Source organism: Sturnira hondurensis, unplaced genomic scaffold (assembly GCF_014824575.4).
Source record: "Sturnira hondurensis isolate 20B ecotype Veracruz unplaced genomic scaffold, ASM1482457v3 Scaffold0004136, whole genome shotgun sequence".
Taxonomy (NCBI): Eukaryota; Metazoa; Chordata; class Mammalia; order Chiroptera; family Phyllostomidae; genus Sturnira; species Sturnira hondurensis.
The window spans coordinates 13,568,438-13,590,388 of NW_028076767.1; the positions used below are offsets into that span (position 1 = coordinate 13,568,438).

The 21,951-nt window shown below is 38.8% G+C and overlaps 1 protein-coding gene across 1 annotated transcript in view; it reads left to right on the forward strand.

The window, feature by feature from the left end:
* Nucleotides 1-1,209: 1,209 nt before the first annotated feature.
* The window catches only part of STAT4 (signal transducer and activator of transcription 4), a 99,239-nt gene continuing 78,497 nt past the window's right edge, over nt 1,210-21,951 (forward strand). The window contains exons 1-3 of the mRNA XM_037043741.1: nt 1,210-1,291; nt 3,790-3,918; nt 5,223-5,367. Of these exons, the coding sequence (XP_036899636.1) occupies nt 3,791-3,918; nt 5,223-5,367 (273 nt within the window). The 5' untranslated portion in view covers nt 1,210-1,291; nt 3,790. The remainder of the gene's footprint in view (nt 1,292-3,789; nt 3,919-5,222; nt 5,368-21,951) is intronic.

The following is a 21,951-nucleotide window of genomic DNA, read 5'->3' on the forward strand; positions in this document are numbered from 1 at the left end:
GCTTTCCCGAAAAAAAAACGGACTTTTCCCCGTAGGTAATGGAATGGTCCGAATTAGGTACTTTCTTCACATGGGGACAATAGCAGCCTAAGCTCCTGGAAAAGGCCCAGTGTGCAAGCCGCGGAGACCAAGCCTACCTGACCAGAGTATGCCTTTGGGGTTGGTTAACTTATTTCTCTCAGAGGAGAAAAGCACCTGATAATAATGTCCCCTGGCAAAGGAGGAGGATCCAGAGGCATGGCGTCAGGTCAGGGGGAGTCATGAAGCGGTCCTTCCCTCATGTAGCATTGCTCTGGGCAGGTGTGGAAGCAGACTGAGCTGTTCTGCCTGCCTCTTTCAGTCCATCTTCCTTTATTTTTGTCTCTATTTTTGTGAACATTTATGGAACTCTTGCTGTGTGTCAGGGGTTTAACTATCTGGTTCTGAGGAGATGAAATGAAAGACCACTAAAGAGGCAGTTGGAACACCTGGACTCTTATCCAGGCTCAGCAGCCAAGTCACTGAGAAACTCTGGTCACCTCTCTGGGCCTCAGTGTCTTGAGATATGGAGGAGGAGTGAGAACCAGACAACACCAAGGCTCTCTTGCTCTGTGATTCCATAACAGGTGCATATCGCCGAGAGAGAAGGGCATATACCACAGCAACCAGGTACGAGGCTACTGGGGTGGGAAGGAGGATGTGGGGCCAGAAGGGGAGGTCTCAGCAGCCTGCACAGGAGCTGGCCCACGACTTTGGGTGAGGCCGTCCTCTTCCCAGGGAGCAGGCCCTGCTGAACTGGAAGAAGGTGGAGTTGATGAATGAGTTTGGCATTTTGATCCTGGCTACCCATCCCCTTCCATCCCAGGGGCTGGCTCCAGGGTGAGCGGAGCCTGAAAGGAAGAAGCCAGGATGCCAGGAATTTAGCTCCAGGTAAGTAATCCTGCATGGGGTCTTAGGTTGGCTGAGAAAACCACTGAAGAAAATGAGAGTGTGTAGCCCCCGCACACCCTCCCACCTCCTCACCAGACACCTGCAGTGGCAGGTGACTGATGGGGAGGAAAGGAGAGGGGTGCCCCGTGGGCTTCACCACGACTCTTTCTACTTTTTAGCATTTCTAGAACAGAGAGTGGGTGGGAACCTACCCAAGTAAAGTCCCATAGACGCTAACACTGACGCACAGGAAAGCCTCAAGTGGGAGGAGAAATGCAAATCCCCTACCGAGGATGGTGTCAGCGTCTTTGCCCCAGTGACAGTGAAGGGTGATTCTGGCTCTGGACTTGAGCACAGCTGGGACCTGGGCTGAGGGAGCCAGGTAAGTGAGCAGAGACCACAACTTCGTGTTTCTTCATTCGAGAAGCACAGGCCAGGAAATGCTCACTCTAGGTGCTGCTGAGGCTTTGCTCTTTATTTGGTGTTTTGACAGTTACTTCATTTTAACGTGTTTGAGGATGAGTGATTTTAAAAAGAGGTGTCCGACTCCATGATTTAAAGATGTGCCGCTGCGGAGGCCTCTCGGGCAGAGACTCGGGCCAGTCTCGGTGGAATGTGAACAGTGGGTGGGACAGTCGTGGTTGATTCAGAGGTGTGTCCTTGCCAGGTGCTGAGAGTGAGACCCTCTTCACTCTTAGCCAGCCTCTGTGAGCTATAATGTCTGGCATTAGATTGCATATCTGGGTTTCAGAAAAAAAAAGCCCACAGCTGAGATCATCAGTGATTGTGGCTTTGATGAGAGCAAGTGATATTTTTTTGGACAGATCATCTGCTTTGCAAGCTCTGGGTCACAGAGCCAACAAGGCACAATTAGCCCCCTGATAATGGAACAAAATGCCCCTTTATATAGATTTTCAAGGGTCAAGCATTCAAAGACAATAAACAGACACTTGGTTTTCAGAAGAAATGTTCCCTAGTTTTGGTGGGATAGAGGAACCAACTCTTTGGAGAGTGAAAGTGTAGCAAGGTACTGAAGAATGTCTGAAGGTGTTCCTGGAGGCAGCAGCAGAGAAGGCTGCCCTGTGAATATGTGCCTAATCCTCTCCTTTTCCAGTGCTGAGTTTAGCCCTCTGGAATGTGGACTGAGGTTCTAAGAGTGATCTCTGAGGTTCTAACTTTAGGATACATTCAGTTCAGTTAATTCTTTGTTAGAAAACAGATTTCCACCCAAATCATAGCAGATTTAACAATGGTACCAATTACAGCTGTAATGCTGTGTTCAGCTCATGTTCTCTCTTGTCACTAACTAGACTGAATTGATGGGATGTAGCAGGACAATGTCGATAGTAGCATGAGAGCAAACGTTCCAGCTCTGTGCGGGGCACATCCACACCCAGCGTCTGGAAGGAGAGATGTGTCTGGTGTCAGGAGACCTCGGGTCAATTCATAAAGCTGTGCATCTAGGGCAGCTGTCATTTCTCACCCTCAGATGTTTTTCATTTTTAAAGTTGGGGTAAGACCTGCCCTATTCACAACAATTAGGAGGGCCACTCATTCATTTAACAAGCACTGTAGCTGGGCACTTACAGTATGCCTAGACTTGTCATGTGTGAAAGTCTTCATAAATATAAAGTTATATGCAAGTGAAATATTGTTTTTTCCCAGTTGCTTTTTTTTAAAGCAAAACATTGGCAATAATTCTCTTCTATACATTTAAATCAGGAAAAGGTGCCACAAATGGCTTCATTTGAAACCTGAAAAAATATATATGAAATACATTAAAGTAACTATAAATGTTCTTCAAGCAAAAGTAAACTTTAACTCACCTACAAGATAGATTGAAATACTATGGGGATTATAAAACTCTTCCCCTTAATCTAGAATTGCTAACAAAACAATACAAATTTGGCTTTTGAAACAGTAAAATACTGTAACTTCAAGGAGACATCATATTAATTTCCCTGGGTTAGGAAATACGTCTAAAGCTTCTACATTGGCCAGAGTGGGGTTATGTGGGGGAAACACATACCTTTTGTTTTATGACAGGTTGTCAAATATGTATCAAGTGTGGTTTCTTCTTCAAGTAACTTGAAGGTTTAACCAGTGTCAGAGTACACCAGACCAGAGACTAATTAAAAGTAAATGTTAAAAGCTTTACCCAGCCACAGAGGATCAGCACTGAGATAAATGAAAATATACACTGGTTCATGGATGTTTTGAACTGAAAGAACTACAAAAATATGCACGTGCAACTCTTCATAAAGCCAGGATGAAATTAGACTAGGAGTCTAGAAACATAAGGCTGAATCTAGAAGTCAGGCAAATCTGAAATGAAGACAAAAGGATTGGGCAATTTCATATAAAAGAAGCTTTTATTGGGCATTCTTCACATAAAAAGCCTTCAGAGGGTCTTAGAAGGCATAGTTGAACATGCTATTTGCCTTTAAGTTGCTTAAAGTCTACTAACATAGAGGGAGCAAGGGATAGGGAGGGAGCTTGTGGAGAAGACAGGTTGGTGTAGGCAGATGGGGGTGGGGCGGGGGGGTGGGGCGGGGAGCGGGGTGTTGAGGGGGGTGGAAGCTTCCTGGAGAAGGCCGGACAGAGGTTCCTGTTAGAGCGAAGAGGAGGTGGTTTGGGGCCAGAGGGAGAATCCTGTTTCCTTTGCTGGGGATGATTTACAGAAAAGTTTATAATTGCTTTATCTTTGAATTGAAAGCATCTTCTCTTTTACTTGACTGACTCTAAAAGATAAATAATTTTTCTTCAGTTACTTAACTAACAGACAACATCGTCTTTACTGAAATCTAAGAATAGAATTATATGTGCTACAGTCATTAGCATTATTTTTAAACTCTAATTCTGCCCCCCCTTTTTTTATAGCATGTCTCAGTGGAATCAAGTCCAACAGTTAGAAATCAAATTTTTGGAGCAAGTAGATCAATTCTATGATGACAACTTTCCTATGGAAATCCGACATCTGCTGGCCCAGTGGATTGAAAATCAGGACTGGTGAGATCAAACATTATTGTATTTCTCCTAGAGGTTGATTCACAAATGTTTTATATTCCATCCATGTGGATTTATTTCTATGGTTCACTTTTCACTCAGGTGCATTATCTTCAGATAAACAAACTTTTTAAAGGTTTGGAATACTTTTTCAAAGGAGAAAAATCATTGTTCTTTCTGGTTTCATCCACTATAGATGAAAACTTAATGGTGCTAATGTTTTGTTTTTCTGAGTGAAACTCCAATAATTTTCTAAACATTAAAAAGCCATGAGGTAAATCTATTGTTAACATCAATTCTCTATCACAGAATCAATATAAATAAATATTTTTTCTCAGCATATTTTACAAACATTCTTTAGAGCTCTACTTACCTGTGCCACTTAATTTTTTATTTTTGCTTTACACTGTTGTCTGATTTTTTTATTATGGTAACATATACATAGTATAAAATGCATCATTTTAACTATTTCTGACATACAGTTTAATGGCAGCAAGTATATTCACGTTGTGTGCCTTCATCACCACCATCCATCTCCAGAACTTCTCCGTCCTTTCAAACTGAAACTTTGTACTCATTACACAGTAAATCCTTGTTCTCTCCACCCCAGTCCCTGGCAACCACCATTCTGTTTAATGTCTGTAAGTAAATGTGACTACTTTAGGTACCTCATGGAAGCACACGACATATGTCCTTTTGTGACCAACTGATTTCCTTTAGCATTTTTAAAATGATTTATTCATGTACCATGTATCCAAATGTCCTTCCTTTTTAAGGTTGAATAATTTTCTGTATCACATGTTGTTTATCCATCTACCAATAGACATTGGAGTTATCCCCACATTTGGGCTATTGTGAATTAAGCTGCTACAAACATTGGTCTGCAAGTATCTGTTCAAGTCACTGCTTTCGGTTCCTTTGGGTATCCACCCAGAAGAATTGCTGTGTGTGATCCTATGTTAATCTTTTGAGGATTCTTCATCCTGTTTTCCATAGTGGCCACACCATTTTACATTTCCCCCAGCCAGGCAAAAGGGACCCATTTTCTGCCTATGTTCACCAATGCTTATTTTGTGTTTTCCATAACTGCATCCTATTATATGTGAGGTAGTGATGCCTTGTGTTTTGATTTGCGTTTCCCTAATGATTAGTGATGTTGAGTGTCTTTTCGTGTATACAATTTAATTTTTAAAAATCTTTAAGTGCTTATCACTGTGGAATAAATTTATCACTTTAAAATTAGTGTGGTAGAAAGGTAGACATTTTACTTCGTTGTTTCCTGCTGTATAATAACACTTGTTTTTTAGGGAGGCGGCTTCTAACCATGAAACCATGGCAACAATTCTCCTTCAGAACTTGTTAGGACAACTGGATGACCAGTTAGGTCGAGTCTCCAAAGAGAAAAACTTGCTCTTGATCCACAATCTGAAAAGAATTAGGAAAGTCCTTCAGGTGAGAATGCATTCTCCTTTTCCCAAGTATTTGGGTTTTTAAGTCCTAAATGGATTTTAAAAAGTCAAATATGTACTTCTATATTATTTTCAAACCAGATTTCATAGGATGAAATCTAAATTCTCTTACCATTTTAAATTGTGTTCAATTTTATTTCAGGACTCAATGTTTGTTCTTTGTGAAATTTGAATCTAAAATGCGCTGTCAGTGGGGAGGGCATGTGTGATTTACGTGTGACTATTTGATAGTTATGACCAAATTTGATGATGCTGGCACAGGGATTTGAAAGATACGGCTATCCCCAAGTCCTCCCTTGCCTTTGTCTCTTATGTAACAATTTCAAGTTAGTGTTGTTTTTGTGCATACACGGAGGCATCATGGTTGCATGTGATTTCTAGATTTGGTGCAAATCTCTAGCCCCCTATTCCAAAGGTTCACGCAAGCGAAACCATCACTGTGCTCCTGAAGCACCTGAACAGGTTATCCATGCATTTACTGTATTCTACATTCGTGTTATTTCTGTGTTTGTCTTCTCCCTCAAACTGTGAGTTCCTTGAAGTGGAGACGTTAATACTCAGTTTGGAATTCCCAGCACCCATCACAAGGCTGAACTTACAGTAGATGTGTAACATTCATTGGTTAAAGGATGAATGAATGAATGAATGGAGTGAGTCAGGGATGTAAATAATTAAGGGGCCAATACTAAGCTAAACCCAGAGGTGCTAACACAACAAACTCTGAACAGGGATGGCTGTCATGTTTACTGAGTGCCTATACAGCGTATTGGATGACATGAAAATCGCATGTGCCATTTCTTAGTATCCCAAACTACACTGAATACATTTTTAGAAAAATTTGCCTAGACTATAAAAGAAATGTGTTTGAAGTCTCTGACATTTGTGAAAGGGACATATAGATTGTTTTTTCTTATTATGGCTCGAATTGCACTGAGCCAACTTTGCCCTTGTAATTCCATACACATTTACGAGATACTTTAGCACGGGCTAGAAAAATAGCTTGTTGCCAACAAAACAGGATCTTTCACAGCATGAAGCAAACTATCTGCTATGGAGATGAGACATTTAACCTTGGCTTCATTAGCTTAATGCTCTAATCAATAAACCTGACCGGCTTCCTACGAGACAAAGGTGGCCCCAGCCTGCTTTTGTGTGGCCCATGACTGAGAATAGGTTTCACATTTTTAAGTCATTGAAAAAATAAAAATAAATCAGTAAACAAATACGATAAAACACATTTGTGACATGAGAACGATGTGACGTTGAACTGTCTGTGCTTTGGCAGAACGCAGCCATGCTCCTTTCGTGACATACTGACTGGCACTGCTGCCACGCTCCAGCCACAGAGCTGAGTAGTTGTAACAGAGACTGTGTGGCCCCCAAAGCCTAAAGTAAAAACATGTGTGTGTGTGTGTGTGTGTGTGTGTATATGTCAAACTGATCTTGCCCTTCAAAGGGAACTCTGCTGACTTCTGGCCTAGAGGCATACTTTGCTAGAGGGGCAAAGATGGGGGAAATGGGTGATGATGCATGGTCTTTGAAAATTCTGACTCTCAAGATGTGTCCTTGGGCAAATCACTTAAACTTTCTGAAATCCCATATCTTTCTATGTCAATGAGAATGATTGTTACTTATGTTCTGACATCATAAGGGAGATTGGGGCTTTTATTACAGCAAGAAAAAATTGGCTTTCCCTAAATGATTTGTGCTGTTAGGGAAAATAGCAGGACCTTCTTAGTATAGACCAGGGGTAAGTGGATAGCCCACCCTCTTTTGTGGGTGGGTATCAGATAACAAGGAAGCCTGGGAACCCACAGTAATTCCCAGTCACATTTTCAGCCCAAGGACAAACTCTTCTGTGTATGTCACTGGCCTTTGGCACCTTGCCTGCGTAGACTCTTCCTAAGAACCTACTTCAAGCTGCTCAACATACCTGCCACAGAAAGTTAGATATACAAATAGATCTACTCCTTGTTCCCAAAGCTCACTCTTGAATGACTCTGACTTTGTCCCACAATCGTCGAGTGTCCAGGAATGCTCTGCCATCCCTCTTCCTCCATTCCAGTTCCCATGCATCCCTCGGTGAACTGTGGAGGTCCCTGTGCAGCAAAGAAACCTTCAGTTGCATGTCAGCCTTATTCTCAGCCTTCCGGGAGCACTGGTTGCAAGATAAGCAGCACCTTATCTGTGCTGGCTGTGTCTAAGCAGGTCACAGGCCTTTGACGGTAAAAGCCTGACCTCCTTTTGTGACCTCCCTCTTCCCTCTTGTACTCTGGATGGTTCTTCTACAAACTAGGAGCTCAAAACATGATGTGGTTAGTTAAGATCTTTTGAATGGACAGAAACACTTGTTTCTTGTGCTTCTACGTATTTCATTTTATTTATATTGATAAATATAAATAAAATTTATGTATTTATCTTAATTCAAAACTCAGTAGAAAATAGTAATAAAGAACATCATCAACTATGGTCTTACACCTAAACAAACCTGCATTTTATGTTTTCTTTTAATCTAGCATATTCCCATGGGTTTTGTTTTCTTTCTGATAAGACAAGTCTCTTTAATAAAATACCGTACCATGTCCCTCACCCCCAAAAAGGAGAAAAAAATCTATCAAAAGATTATTGACACCGTGTTTATCTGGTCTAAGCATTTTCATTCTCTGGAATGGAAAATACAATTTATTTTCACTATTATAGCAAAAACAAACAAACAAACAAAAAAACCCAAATAGCACAGTACCAAGGAAACTAAGCAGGTATAAGGTACATTTATTTTAATTCTTTATAGAGCAACTGAAGTCTCCAATTTCAATATTTAAATTTACTGTTTTATAGAACATCTTTTTCTCATAAGAATTGAGAGTGGCTTTTATAAAAGACAAACAAAACCACTGAACCAATAGTAGAAGCAAGCTCTGAGATGGGAAGCTGTGAGCATTGAAGTCCAGGTAGCCTCAGCCCCTGCGAGGGGAGGTGGCTTGAGGTCAAGGCCAGGAGCAAGGACTGCAGGTTGAATCCTGGCTCTGTGACTTTCTGCTTTTCACAGGGCAAGATATTTATACTCTCTGGCCTAAAGCATGTGGTTAGGGCTGTGTTAGGATTTTCTAAAAATAAATTACCTGCTCCAGATATTTCACGAATGCTTTGACCCGTTCTTGGACATTTTAAAAATACCAATAGATATTATTTTTTATAACAGTTTTAGTTTTATAGAAAAATTGAGCAGAAAATACAGAAAGTTATCATATAATTTCTCTCCACACCCCTCTCCACAGTTTCCCCAATTATTACCACATTGCATTGGTATAATACATTTGTTACAATTGATGAACTTAGTGGGATACATGACAATAGTCCTCAGTTTCACTTTCTATGGTTTCAGTTAGCAGAAGTCAACTGAAAATATTACATAAAAATTCCAGAAATAAACAACCTGTAAGTTTTAAACTGTGTGCCTGCTACACTGAGTAGATAGTGAAACCTCACACACCCAACTCTCACCTGCTCTGAACGTGAATCACCCTTTGTCCAGTGTCCCTATGCTGAGTGTGCTGTCCACCCTTCAGCCGCGTTGGTTACCAGGTCCGGCTCTACTGTCACAGTATCACAGCGCACGCGTTCTTGTAGACGTTGTTTTACTCAGCAATGGCCCCGACCCACAGGAGTAGTGATGTGGCAGTTTGAGTATAGGAAAGAGAAGCCATAAAGTACTTCCTCCCAGTGAAAAGTTGAGTATAGCACTGTAAGGTATTTTGGGTGTGAAAGAGAAATCACCTTCACTTATTACAGTATATTGTTATCATTGTCCTATGTTATTATTAGATATTGCTGTTAATCTCTTCCTGTGCCTAACTTATTAATTAGACATTATCATAGGTATGTATGTAAAGAAAAAAAGCTTAAGTACAAATATCACTGAGTTATGGTGATTTTTTGACTGAAGATATGCATTCACCAGAACTCATACTTCGAATTCTGTAGTTTGATCTTTTCCTGGGCAAGCAGTATGTAGTACAAGACCGTCTTGTGACACTGGGCAGGAGCACTGAGCCGTAGCTCCCAGTCAGCTACGCAATCATGAGGGTAAACCATCAATGCTCTGCAGTGTGTTCACTGTGTTACATGACTTTGCCAAATGTAGGCCAATATAAGTGTTCTGGGCACGTTTAAGGTAGGCTAGACTAAGTTATGATGATCAGTAGGTTAGGCGTATAAATGCATTCTTGACTTATTTTCATCTGACGGTTGTATATGTAGGGTTCAGTCCTTTCTGTGATTTCAGGCATCCACCAGGGGTCTTGGAACATACCGCTCACAGATAAGTGGGGACTATAGTATTACAATTTGTTTATGCCTTTTGGGCAATTATGAATAAACCTGCCATTAACACTTATGTGCAGATCTTTGTGTGGGCATGAGTTTATAACCCACTTGTGTAAGTGCCTAAGACCTTGATTGCTAGATCTTTGTTCTTGGACTTCCTGTCACAAACCTCTTTTTTCTTGTTCACCTTCTTCTCTGTCTCTCCTTCTGTTCGGGCTGCTATAACAAAAATACAATTTATGGAGGGATTTTAAACAACAAACACTTATTTCTCACAGTTCTGGATGTTGGGAAATCCAAGATTTGATGTCAGAGTTAGTTTCCCGGCTCATAGATGGCAATCTTTTCACTGTAACCTCATGTTAGAAGGACGGCTCCACAATAGAGATACATACAACCCCTTCACTGCCCAGAAGCTCTACCTCCTACTACCTTTAACATCAGCATTTGGGGAGACACACATGCACAGTCTATAACAACTTTTCTCTCTGTCTCTCTCCCTCCCATAAAAAGACTTTTCAAAAAATGGGTGCATATTCATAACAAAAGTTGAAGCAATACAGAAAAATGCAAAAACGATATGAAATAATCCCAAATCTGCCAAGATAAAATTACCTATACGTACACCATATGCAGCTAGGAGGCTGGAGGGGAGGCTGCTCTTGCCATTATACCCAGTAGCTACCCGTATCTCTGAAGCTTCCCCATTTCACATTCTCTCCACCCAGAGTCACCATTAATCTAAAGTTTGTTTTTATCAGTCTCTCCCTTTTTGTTACAGTTTTACCACATATATTGGGATCCCTAGGAAATATAGGTTTGCAAGTTAATGCAAACATAAATGAAAACACACTATGTTTATTCTTCACAACTTTCTTCATTCAACATAGTTCCTGAAGTTCACCCATGGAGATGTGTGTAGCAGTCGTTTACTCATTTTCGTTGCTACAGAGTATTGCGTTGTGTGAATATATCGCAGTTTATCCATGTTACGGTTGATGGGCACTTGAATTGTGTCCAGTATTTCTTTGGTGTTTCAAACACTGTTGGTCTGAATAGTCTTGTGTGTGCTCCCTGGTGCACGTGTGCACGAAATTCTCTAGGATCTATTCCTAGGACTGGAATTGCTGAATCACGGAGTCTGTGCATCTTTACTTGTGCCAGATGATGCCAAAACTGTTTCCCAAAATGGTTACGTTGGTTTGCAGCCTCCCAATACAGTTAGCATTCTGGTTCTACACCCTTGACCCACAGGCTCTGTGGTCCTGTGTCATGCACCTATCAGGGGGTGCATCCATCTTATTTCTTCAGTTTAATTCTTTAGGTTGTCCTCATTTCTTTAGTCAAGTGCTTACTTCATTTACTTTCAGCTTTTTTTTCTTACAAATGACTGCAACTATAAATTTTTCAGAGGTGCTTTGTATACTTTAATATGTAGTGTTCTCACTGTTCATGTCTAAATAGTCCACAATTTAAGTTTTGACTTCTATTTCTAGCTAGATAAACTTAAAAATAATTCTACTAAAAATACAGAGAAATTTAGCCCTGACCAGTGTGGCTCAGTTGGTTGGGTGTTGTCCCCCAAAGTGAAAGAAAGGTCGCTGGTTCAATCCCCGGTCAGGGTACATGCCTGGGTTGTGAGTTTGGTCTTCCAGTTAGGGTGCCTATAAGAAGCACCTGATCAATGTTTTACTCACATCAATGTTTCTCTCCCTTATTCTCTTCTAAAAATAAATAAATACAATCTTAAAAAATAAAAATACTGAGAAATTTTACAGAAAATATAATAGATGTTTAAATATAGAAATAAGCTCAACACAAATTAGGAGGAATTTTTACAGTCAAAAATTTTTTCAATTATAAAACAGAACTGTACATAGGAGCTGACATGGGGACTATCATACATTCTTAGATTCTAGAAATACAGGTCCCAAGCATGATAAGTAAAAAGGAACTACAAAGAGAAAGAAAATATCCTAAAAGAAGCACAAGAGAACAAGTATATTTCCTACACAAAAATGAGAGATAAACTGAAAGCCAAATTTAAAACAATAAAAGCTAGAGAAAACTAGAATGATTTCTTCACAGAACTGGAACACAACACCCATCAACTTATAACTCTGTGCAGGCTAAACAGTTAGACAAGGGTAAAGGCTCCCCGTAAAGACACCCTCATGGAAGGAACTACTACAGGAAATTAAACACGTCTTAAACATGCATGGTGAACTTTCAGAAGAACCAATACATCAAGTGACAATTGAGTGCATAAAAAATTAAAAGCACTGGGGGAGGAAAGGGGTATGATGAGATTGAGCAAAAAGGGAAAAATAAAAGAGAAAAAACCCATGAACATGGGCAACAGTATGGGCATTGCCAGGGTGAGGGAGGTGGGGTGGAGGGAGGTGGAGGAAGGTATGGGGGGATAAATGGTGATGGGCAGAGACTTGACTGGGGGTGGTGAGCATACAAACAGTGTACATACGATGTGTGGTAGAACTGTGCATCTGAAACCTGTACAGTTTTGTTAAAGTGTCATCCCAGTAAATTCAATAAAAGGGAAAAAGTTAGAAACTAAAAATAAAAACAAATCAAGACAGCCTAAAAAAATTGAAAGCACAAAATAAGATAGAAAAATTCAAATAATATGTATTACATGGACAAATCAGCAGGTATAAGACAAATTGTGGTTTTTACAAGGGTGCACTTAAAACTGGAAATAAAAAGGTGAGGAGATTAAAGAGGTGAGTGAGCTCGACCTGTCTTGTAAAGAAGCTTGTGAGCCTTGCTGAGGAATCTGAGTGAGATGGGAAGCCATTGAGAAATATGAGCCAGGGTGTGAACTGACTTGTTTTAAAAAGCTCACTTTGACTGACAAATGAATGTTTGTTAGCCAAGAAGGAATCAGGGAGATGTGTTAGGAAGTTTCATTGATTTTTTGAGAGCAGCACATTGGAGTCTTTTTCTATTACTGTAGATTTATCACCTCTGCTAAACTTCTAGAAATTTTTGCGTTATGTATTTGTTGCTATGTTGTGAGGAGCATAGGTACGAGATAATACTGGTGACTTAAGCTTTTAAAAGATCAACATAAAACATCCTTCTTTAATCCACTTACTATTTTTTTCCTCTTGAAATTTTATTTTATGGCTTTTTTTGGTTACCATTTACTAACTAGCAAGTGAATCCGTCTCTATTATCATACTTTCTGTGTCACTTTGTATTATGTCTTGTAAATAAGTATAGTAAATCTTCTTAGTCAGTGAACAAATATTTAATGAGTTCTTACTGTGTTATCAAATTTTAAACACTAGGAATAAAATTGGAGAAGTCATGAAGCTTACAGTCTAAAGAATTCACATCTCCTAGGTTTTTTTTTTTTAATTTACAGAAAGTTCTATGGCTTTTATTTAAAAAATAGTGTTGGGGAGGTAAGGAGAAACAAGCATCAGAACCGTTGGCTGATAACAGAGAAAAAAATCTCCATTACTTAGAAGGATGTTTTTAGGGTTTTGGTGTTAACCGACCAGGGCAGTGACTCTATTAGTGAGAGTTTTAAAATCGGTGAATGAGGGGGTGTGTGCAAGGGTGACTAGCCCACACCTCGTACTTTCTGTCCTCTGCACCATGGTGGTCTGTTTCTCAGTGGGTCTTTTGGGTTTGCCTGAACAAAAATACATGTTGAAGCTGAAAGATTCTCAAGGTGAACAAGGGGTGGGTTCCTTTTTGCCTAGTCTGTAAAAATCCTATTGTCGGTTCTGATTATTGGGTGAAGTAAGATTGTTAACATAATTTGGAGAATTCAAAACACATTTTTGCAACACCAGTGGAAGGGGGAGTTGCTTTAACCCCGGAGCCACTCTGAATCTGCCCTTTTCCTCTAACCCATGCTACTTTTGGAGTTCACTCTCCTTTCTCCCCTCTGTGCACCTCACACAGTGAAGAGCGAAGAGGGGACCTCAACCTGGGACCCAGTGTCCCAGCTTTGGGTTAACTCTGAAAGAGCTGAATGGAGGGTTCAATCTGTCAGGTCATTTTGCTGGGTACGGGTGGCAGCCAGTTTGTCATTCACTCCAGTTATCTCCAAAAGTCCCCCCATACCCCCAGAACCTCTTTTCCTCTGAGATAATTACCTGATGCCAATATCACAATGCTCATATTGCATAGGCTCAGAGACCTGCATACTGTGTCATTTAAGATGAAATGGGAATTAGTTGTCACAATTTTGTTTGCTGCACAATTTGGGATAGTCAGCACAAGGTGGGTGGGGAACGGTGCAGTTCCTTGTCTACAGTATGTGACACAAAACTGAAAGTCCAGCATGATCAGCTCAGGACCTCACCCACCTGAAACTGCATTCACAAACCATTTTGTGCATATTCCTCTAAGCCTTTATTGTATTCGACCCTGCCTCCCTCCATGTTAAGTCTTCTCTAACAGTTTATTACTTAAGCCTACGACCATTCGTCCATTCCCTGAATTCTGATTCTCATTGAAGCATATGGCAGAGTCTAGTAGACTTCCAGCACTCTGTTACTAGAATCATCTTTTTTTTTAATAAAAGAAAAAACAGTGTCCTCTCTCCCAGCTGCTGAGTGGGCTGCTAGGTGCACATGAGACACCGAAGTGGTACAAGAACTATGCTGGTGCCTGAAACATGACAAGATGCTCTGTGTCTCTATGGACTCAAGAACTTGCCCACTTTCTATCATTTAATCTGTGATCTTCATCTCAGTAGACAAATACAGGAATAACAAAATAAACAAAGTACCACATCCAACTTTTAAAAAAAGCCAGCTGCTTTTCATACTTACCAGTTTTTCATAGCCTACCTCATCTGTGTCAGGATTTATTTCGGAATAAAATGAATATTTCATTGGTTCTCTGTAGCTCAGCATTCTTCAATTCACATCTCCTCCTTTAGATTCTTATATTTCTTTCTTTGGACAATGAAATGCCTTTTCAGAGAATGAAATAGCGATAGAGAGAGACAGAGAGAGAGACTTCATGGCAGCAACGTGGAGGATAGTGTGGTGGAGGTGAGAATGGAGGCATAGAGGCCTGTTTGAACGTTACTGCAACAGTTTAACGGAAAGAAAATAGGATACTGAACGAGGCGATGGCAATAGAAATGAAAAAAAGGGCTGGGTTGAGAAATAATTTTGTAAAAGAATTGACATGTCAATGAATGAGTAGATAATGAAATGTATGAGAGAGCAAGAAATGAGAGATGACGGTTTTAGTTTGGATTACTGCATGGATAGTAATGCTTAATGAAGATTCGGTCTGTGGAGGAAAGGGAGATAACAAGATGAGTTTGATAAATTCTAAATAGAGTGTAGAAGAAAGTTAATGGAAAGTTACTAGAACTAATACACTGGCCTGTCTCCTCCACAAGGCTGTGAGCTCCTTGGGCACGTTCATCTTTGCATCCCCAGCATGTACTGGAGGTTCAGTGTCTTGTTTAATGAGTGAAGAGTGGAGCTGACATTGAAATGCGGAGACTGCCTTATTGCAATTAGTACCCCTCACAAAACTGAGCAAATGTCAAGTCATTATTGCAAATGCAGTTTAGCATACAGAAGTACAATTTAGATTATACAATTTTCTTGCAAAAATCAGCAGTTTCTAAGGATGAAGGGAACTGGCTTTGGGAAGAAATGTCTTTAGAATGCATGTCACAAATGAGAGAAGGTCGGGCTGGTTGGGACCCGAAGCAGGAAGAACTGAGAAAACTGTTCGGAGGAAGGAAGGAGACACTAACCAGGAATCCTGGAGAAAAAATGCGCTAACTTCGGGGGGCAGCAAGGACTGAAGTGAAAGGGAACCAGACACACATGTCCTAGAACTAGTCTCCACCTGGGAAGAGGGAGTGGTGTTTCTGAACCAGTACCAGCTTCTCAGAAGCTAAGTCAAGGGCTCTGACTCTTTGAACTGCAGGAATACAAACGATGTTGAAGTTCCTCACACAGTGAAACATAGCAGCAGGACAAAGTGATTGTTAGAGATTCACTGAAGCATTCACAGGGTGTCTGCTAACCCTATGCAAATACAGTTAAACTAAAAGAGATATAGACGGGGGTCTAATATTGTGTCAGATATTTTACTACAATGCAGTTAGAGCAAAGTGCTCCAAACATTTCAAAAAGCCCTTATATGCATACTATACCTATAGTACACAATCTTAATTGTACACTCCAATAAATTACTTTTATGTAATCCCTGTAACTACCACCAGATCAAGATGTAGAATGTTTATTGCATCCCCCCAAAACGCTCCCATACTTCTCCCAGCCAACACCACTTGCGAAGACAGCTATTGTAAGTCAGTAGCTTTGTTTTGGCTGTTTTGGCTCTTTTGAAGTTCCCACAAATGAACTTTTACAGAATTGCATGTTAGGGTTAGACTTTTTTTTATCTGTACATGATAAGTTATTTATTTTGTCGTTTGTTGCTATAGTTTTGATTGTTTAAATTAAAACTTAGTATTTCACTGTATGAATGTACCATAATTTATTTGTTCATCCTTCTGCGGATGGAAACACTAATTCCAGTTTTGCTCATCAGGAATATAGCTGTTTTTCTTCTTTTCATCTTTTAGTAGATATATGTACTCATTTGTTCTGAGTATATTTTCTTCAGTATAATTGGATAATAGATATTATGTATGTAATATATACTGGATTCAGGAGGTGCTGCCCACCGCTTTCCATGGTGGTTGTACTAATGTTCACTGCCACGGAAATGTGAGAGTTAAGTGGCCCCGTTTCCTCGCCAACCCATGCTGTTGTCAATCTTTTTTTAGTCTGGTATGTGGGTAGTGGTATCTCACTGCAATCTTCACTGCATTCTCCTAATCATTAACGGTGTTAAGAATTTATGCTCGATGGCCATTTTCATATCCTCTTTTAAAATGACTGTTGTTTTGCCTATTTTAAAATTGTTCTGTCTTTGTTTTATTGGTTTGTAGTTCTTTCCATGTTATGAATGTGGCTTTTGTCAGACACATTATTAAAATATCTTCTCCCACACTGTGGCTTGTCTTTTCAGTCTCTTCTAAATACTGTCTTTTGATAAACAAAGTTCTTAATTTTAATAAGGCCCAATTTTTCAATCATTTAAAAAACTGTTACTGCTCTTTGTGATCTGTTGAAGAAATCTTTGCCTGTCTAAGATCAGACAGCCCATTCTTCTGGGTTTCTAACATTTCACACTTAGGAATATGATTCATGTGGAACTGACTTTTGTGTCTGGTGTGAGGTGAGGGTCAGGGGAGACTTTTTCCATATGGACATCCAGCTGACTCAGGGCCATCTGTTTAAATGAGTATCTCTTTTTCATTCCAATGCAGTGACGTTTTAACTTGAGTTTATGTGAGTCTCTAGTACATCAGCCTATTTGACTCTCCTCACACCAGTTCTACATTCAGGCCTTTACTGTGCATTTGCAGTAAGTCCTGGGATACTATGGTAGTAAACGCCCACAAACTTTGTTTTCCAGAATTGTCTTCATTTTTTTTGATCTTTTGAATTTTCATGTAAATGTAAATACTAGCTTGTGAATTCACACAAATAAACCTGCTGGGATTTTCATTGGCATTGCATTGAATAGACAGATCGTTTGGGGGGAAATTGAGTCTTCAAATCCGTGAACATGAAACTTCCATTTAAAAAAATTAATAGCTTTGATTATGCTTTCCTACCTGTCATATATTTTCATTTTTCCCTTCTTCGTTCCTCTCCCTCTCATCCCCCTTTTCTTTTGTCTACTGCCCACTAAGCTGATCTGACTATCAGTTAATGGTTCATAACCTGAACTTTTTAAATAACTGCTCTAGGTCACCCTGGCATAGCATTGGTTACTTTAGTGGCTATGACCACATGACTTTCCAAAGCAGTTTAATCCATTTCTTTTCTTGCCAGCAGCTGTGTAAGTGTTCTAGTTCTAGTGGCTCTTCATTAGTACTTGTCATTTTCTGACTTAATTTTTCCCGAGTTATGGTTAAAATGGATATGTCACTGTTGAATTTCTCTGATTACTATTCAATTTGAGCAGCTCTTCATGTTTATAGCTTATTAAGGTATTTTTGTGTAGATTAGAAATATCATTTTTAAGTTATCTGTATGAATAGCCAATGTATTCAGCACCATATACTGAATAATCCAGATAATCTCACTAATTTTTAATGTGTCAGTGTTGCCTATATGCACAGGTCTGGTTTTAGGTCTTGCTAGTCAGTTTCATTGATCTACTTGCCTGTTTATTTGCACCTACATCACACTCTTAAACTGCCGTAGCTATATGATGTCATGATATTTGATAGGGCCAAACTCCCTATTTTGTTCCTCAAAATTATCTGGGTGGTTTCTGTCCTTTTTTTCTGCCATGTAAATTTTAGGATCAATGTTATATGTTCATAAAAATTTGTTGGAATTTTTATTAGAATTCAATTTACCATTTAATTTGAGAAGACTTGATATCTTTATGATGTTGAATTTTCTATGGGTGAGTAGGTTATGTCACTACATTTATTCAGGTCTTCTTCTAGGTTTTTCAGTGCTATTTTTAAGCCTCCCCCATAAAAGTATAGCATACATTTTATTCGATTCCTTCCTAGATGTTTTGTTACCCATTATTGACATTTTAAATGACATCTTTTTTCTATTATATTTTTGGTATAAGTATTGGTAGTCCATCAAAATACTGATATTGGAATACACATCTTCCTGAACACTCTTATAGATTCCAATTTGGTGAAGATTTTCTTTTATTTTTCTCTAGACAATCATGTCATCCACAAATAAGGAGAAGTTTGGTTTTTCATTTCCAACTTTTAGGCTTCTTATTTCTTTTTTCTCTTACCAGTTAGGAACTTTATTGTAATTTGAAGTGGAGCAGTCATAGTAGGTGAAACGTTGTACTCAGATCATACTTGCTATAGGTCTATGGTGTTCAGGAAACTCCCTTATAACTCTGGTTTACAGAGATTTTTAGAAATCTTGATGAATATCACATTTTATCAAATGATATTTTGCCTGTGTTAAGGTAATTTCATACTTATCTCCTTTAGTTCATACTTAAGGTGTATGACACACGTTTTCTTATATTGAATAATTGTTATGCTCCTGAGATAAACTTTGATTTTTACACACTGCCCAGTGATTTTCTCTCCTCTTCTTTCATAGTCCTTGTCTGGTCTAATAGCAATGTTATACTCACCTTACAATTTCTCTCTTTCACTCTCTAAAGCAGAGATTACCTAATAAGATACAAAAACATAATCTGGGTACTGTATGTTATATATTATATGTGTTTAAATTGTATATAGTTAAGGTGTACAGAATGATTTGCCATACACGTGCATAATGAGGTAATTACTACAGCCTCTCTCATTAACATATCATCCCCTCCTTAGTTATCCTTTTCTGTATGTGATAAGACACTTGAAATCTACTCTCAGCAGATCTCCAGTATTCAGTGCAGCATTATTAACTATAGTTATCACGCTGTACATTTTATCTATAGACTTATTCATTTTACAAAGCTGCAACTTTGTACCCTTGACATCTCCCCACTTTTCCCTCCTTCCCCAGCTGCTGGCAACCACAAGAAACAGTCATTTATTTAGGTCTTTAATTTGTCTCTGCAATGTTTTGCAGTGTTTTCATGTAGATTTTTCACATCTGATGGATACGTCATCATTTAACAGTTCTCTAGAAATGGGCACTTTGTTTCCAGTTTTCACTTCATCTTTTAAGCACAATGAAATTTAAAACCTCAGATCTAACTTTTGTTTGTCATTTTTACGTGCTGTAATGATCATTTTTAACTTCTATTATTGGTATCTCACACCCTCGTTCTCTCCTCCTACATTCTCATCTACCAGCGAGAAGTCAAAGGGCAAAGAAGGGTGCCCCACAATGTCTCGTCCTTTGGTTTTTAAAACCACAACTGAACCACCTCGATCTGTTTCCTGTTATTTAAAATCTCTAGGGAAGGGTATTGCATGCACAGAGTCCGTAGCCTTTCCAAAGTCTTACCAGCACAGTCACCAGGAAAGGCCTTTTGGTGTTACTCTGCTGTAAATTAAACCCATTTTCTCACCGTTCAGTTATCAGTGAACAAATGAACTTATCAGTGAATGGAAGAACCTCTGGTTCTTACTTTTAAAAAGTGGTCTCCACATGTTGCAAGACAGAAACTATTTGGGGGACCATTCATTTCTCATGTCTATAACCCCTTTCAGCTCTATTTGTAGGTTCTAATTGCCAACCCTGCAAGTCAATTGAATGTGTCCTTGTTGGTAAACTGCTCTGTAGGTCTTTTAACAAGATGTGAACCACTTTTGTTTCAGGGCTCCTTTCAGAGGTAGCCAACTTTCATAAATTAAGCCTCAAACCCCACGAATCAAGAGCCATTATAGTTGGTTTATCTCTGAGTTCCTGTAGGGCATGTCTTTTTGCTAATGTAGTTTAATGTCACCCCTAATGATTTTTAAAAGGACTTTCTCTATTGGGAAATGCCTTTTTTTAAATCTTCACCTAAAATCAATATGTGTATTGATTTTAGAGAGAGAGGAAGGCGGGGGCAGAGAGAGAGAAACATGGGCCAGGGCAGGACTTTCTTATTACAAAGGCAATGTGTATCTGATAAGAAAATTTAGATAATATAGATAAATAAAAAGGAAAAATTATCTGTAATTATGTCTCTAACTGATAACCACTGTTAACAGTATAGTATATTTCTTGACAATATTTCTACTCATATGTATTTTAACTTATTAAAAAATTGTTAGTGTCTTATAACTTCCTTCTAAGCTTAATACATTCACTGAAACAATCAACTAACCATAAAATGCATTCCGTGACATTAAATATTTTTTAGCTATTAAATATTAACAGTAATCATCTGTTAATTGTACATTTATAAGTTTTTCCAACTTTTCACCAATATAAACAAATAAAGTAAACATACTGATTTTTAAAACTTTATTTATATTTATAATTATTTTGTTAGGACAGTGGGTCTTAACTTTATGCGTCAAAATTGCTTGCAGACGTGTTGGTTTTAATGTAAATGACACTGTGACATGCATGTAAACTGATATATTAATGAGGTTTACACTAGTTACTGTATTAAACTAGTAGACAATAGGATTTCATTTATCATGAACATAACAATCCAATATTGGTTATTCTGTAGGTCAGTGAGTGATTTTCCTTTTCATTATGACTCAGGAATCCAAGTTCCTTCCATAATGTGGCTTGACTTTTCCAAAGGGGACTGGATGTCTTTGGAGACAGATAAGAGAGATGGAGAAGGAGAAAGATCATGAATTCATAGCCACATTTGAGATTTGTTGGCCTAGAAATGACACACCATATCTGCTTAGCAAGAACTAGTTACATGCCTTTCACACCATGCAAATGATGCTGAGAAAGGTAATCTCTAGATGGGCTACCACTTCCATTTCCAAGCACATCCTATCAGAGAGGAAGCAGGAGTTCTGGTAGGCAGTAAGATATGTCTGTCATATTTGATAAAACCATTTTGGAAAGCAGTTTGACGATATCAAAGTTTAATGTGACTCAGCAATGCTATATCTCAATCCTTATTGTATAGAAATTTTCATTCAGATAAGAGAAGGCTATCCATATAAGAATGTTTATTGTTTTTGTTAATAACAAAAATGCGAAAAGGATCTTCAAATGTCCACCTTTACATGTCCACAATGGTTAAATGAATTAAATTATTTCCTTGCATTGTGTACAACTGTTAAAATATTAGATCTGAATGTACAGAAGGGGAAGGATGATTATAAAATATGCTACTGAATGAAAAAATGCAAAACAACATGTTCAGGGTGATTACCCACAAAGAGTGAGAGGAGAAAGTGGAGGATAATGTTCTCACCAGTTTTTTAACTTTTGAATTACTTCAAATTAAAAAAATTAAGCCCACAAAGCCATTCCCATAAGACTGTCAGCTGATTTCTCAAAAGAATTTTGCAGGCATGAAGGGACTGGCAAGAAGTATTCAAAGTGATGAAAGGCAAGGACCTACATCCAATATTACTCTATCCAGCAAAGCTATCATTTAGAATGGAAGGACATATTTAAAAGTGCTTCCCAAATAAAGTAAAGCTAAAGGAGTTCATTATCACAAAGTCCTTATTATATGAAATGTTAAAGAGATTTATTTAGGGAAAAGAAGATCAAAACTATGAACATTAAAATGACAACAA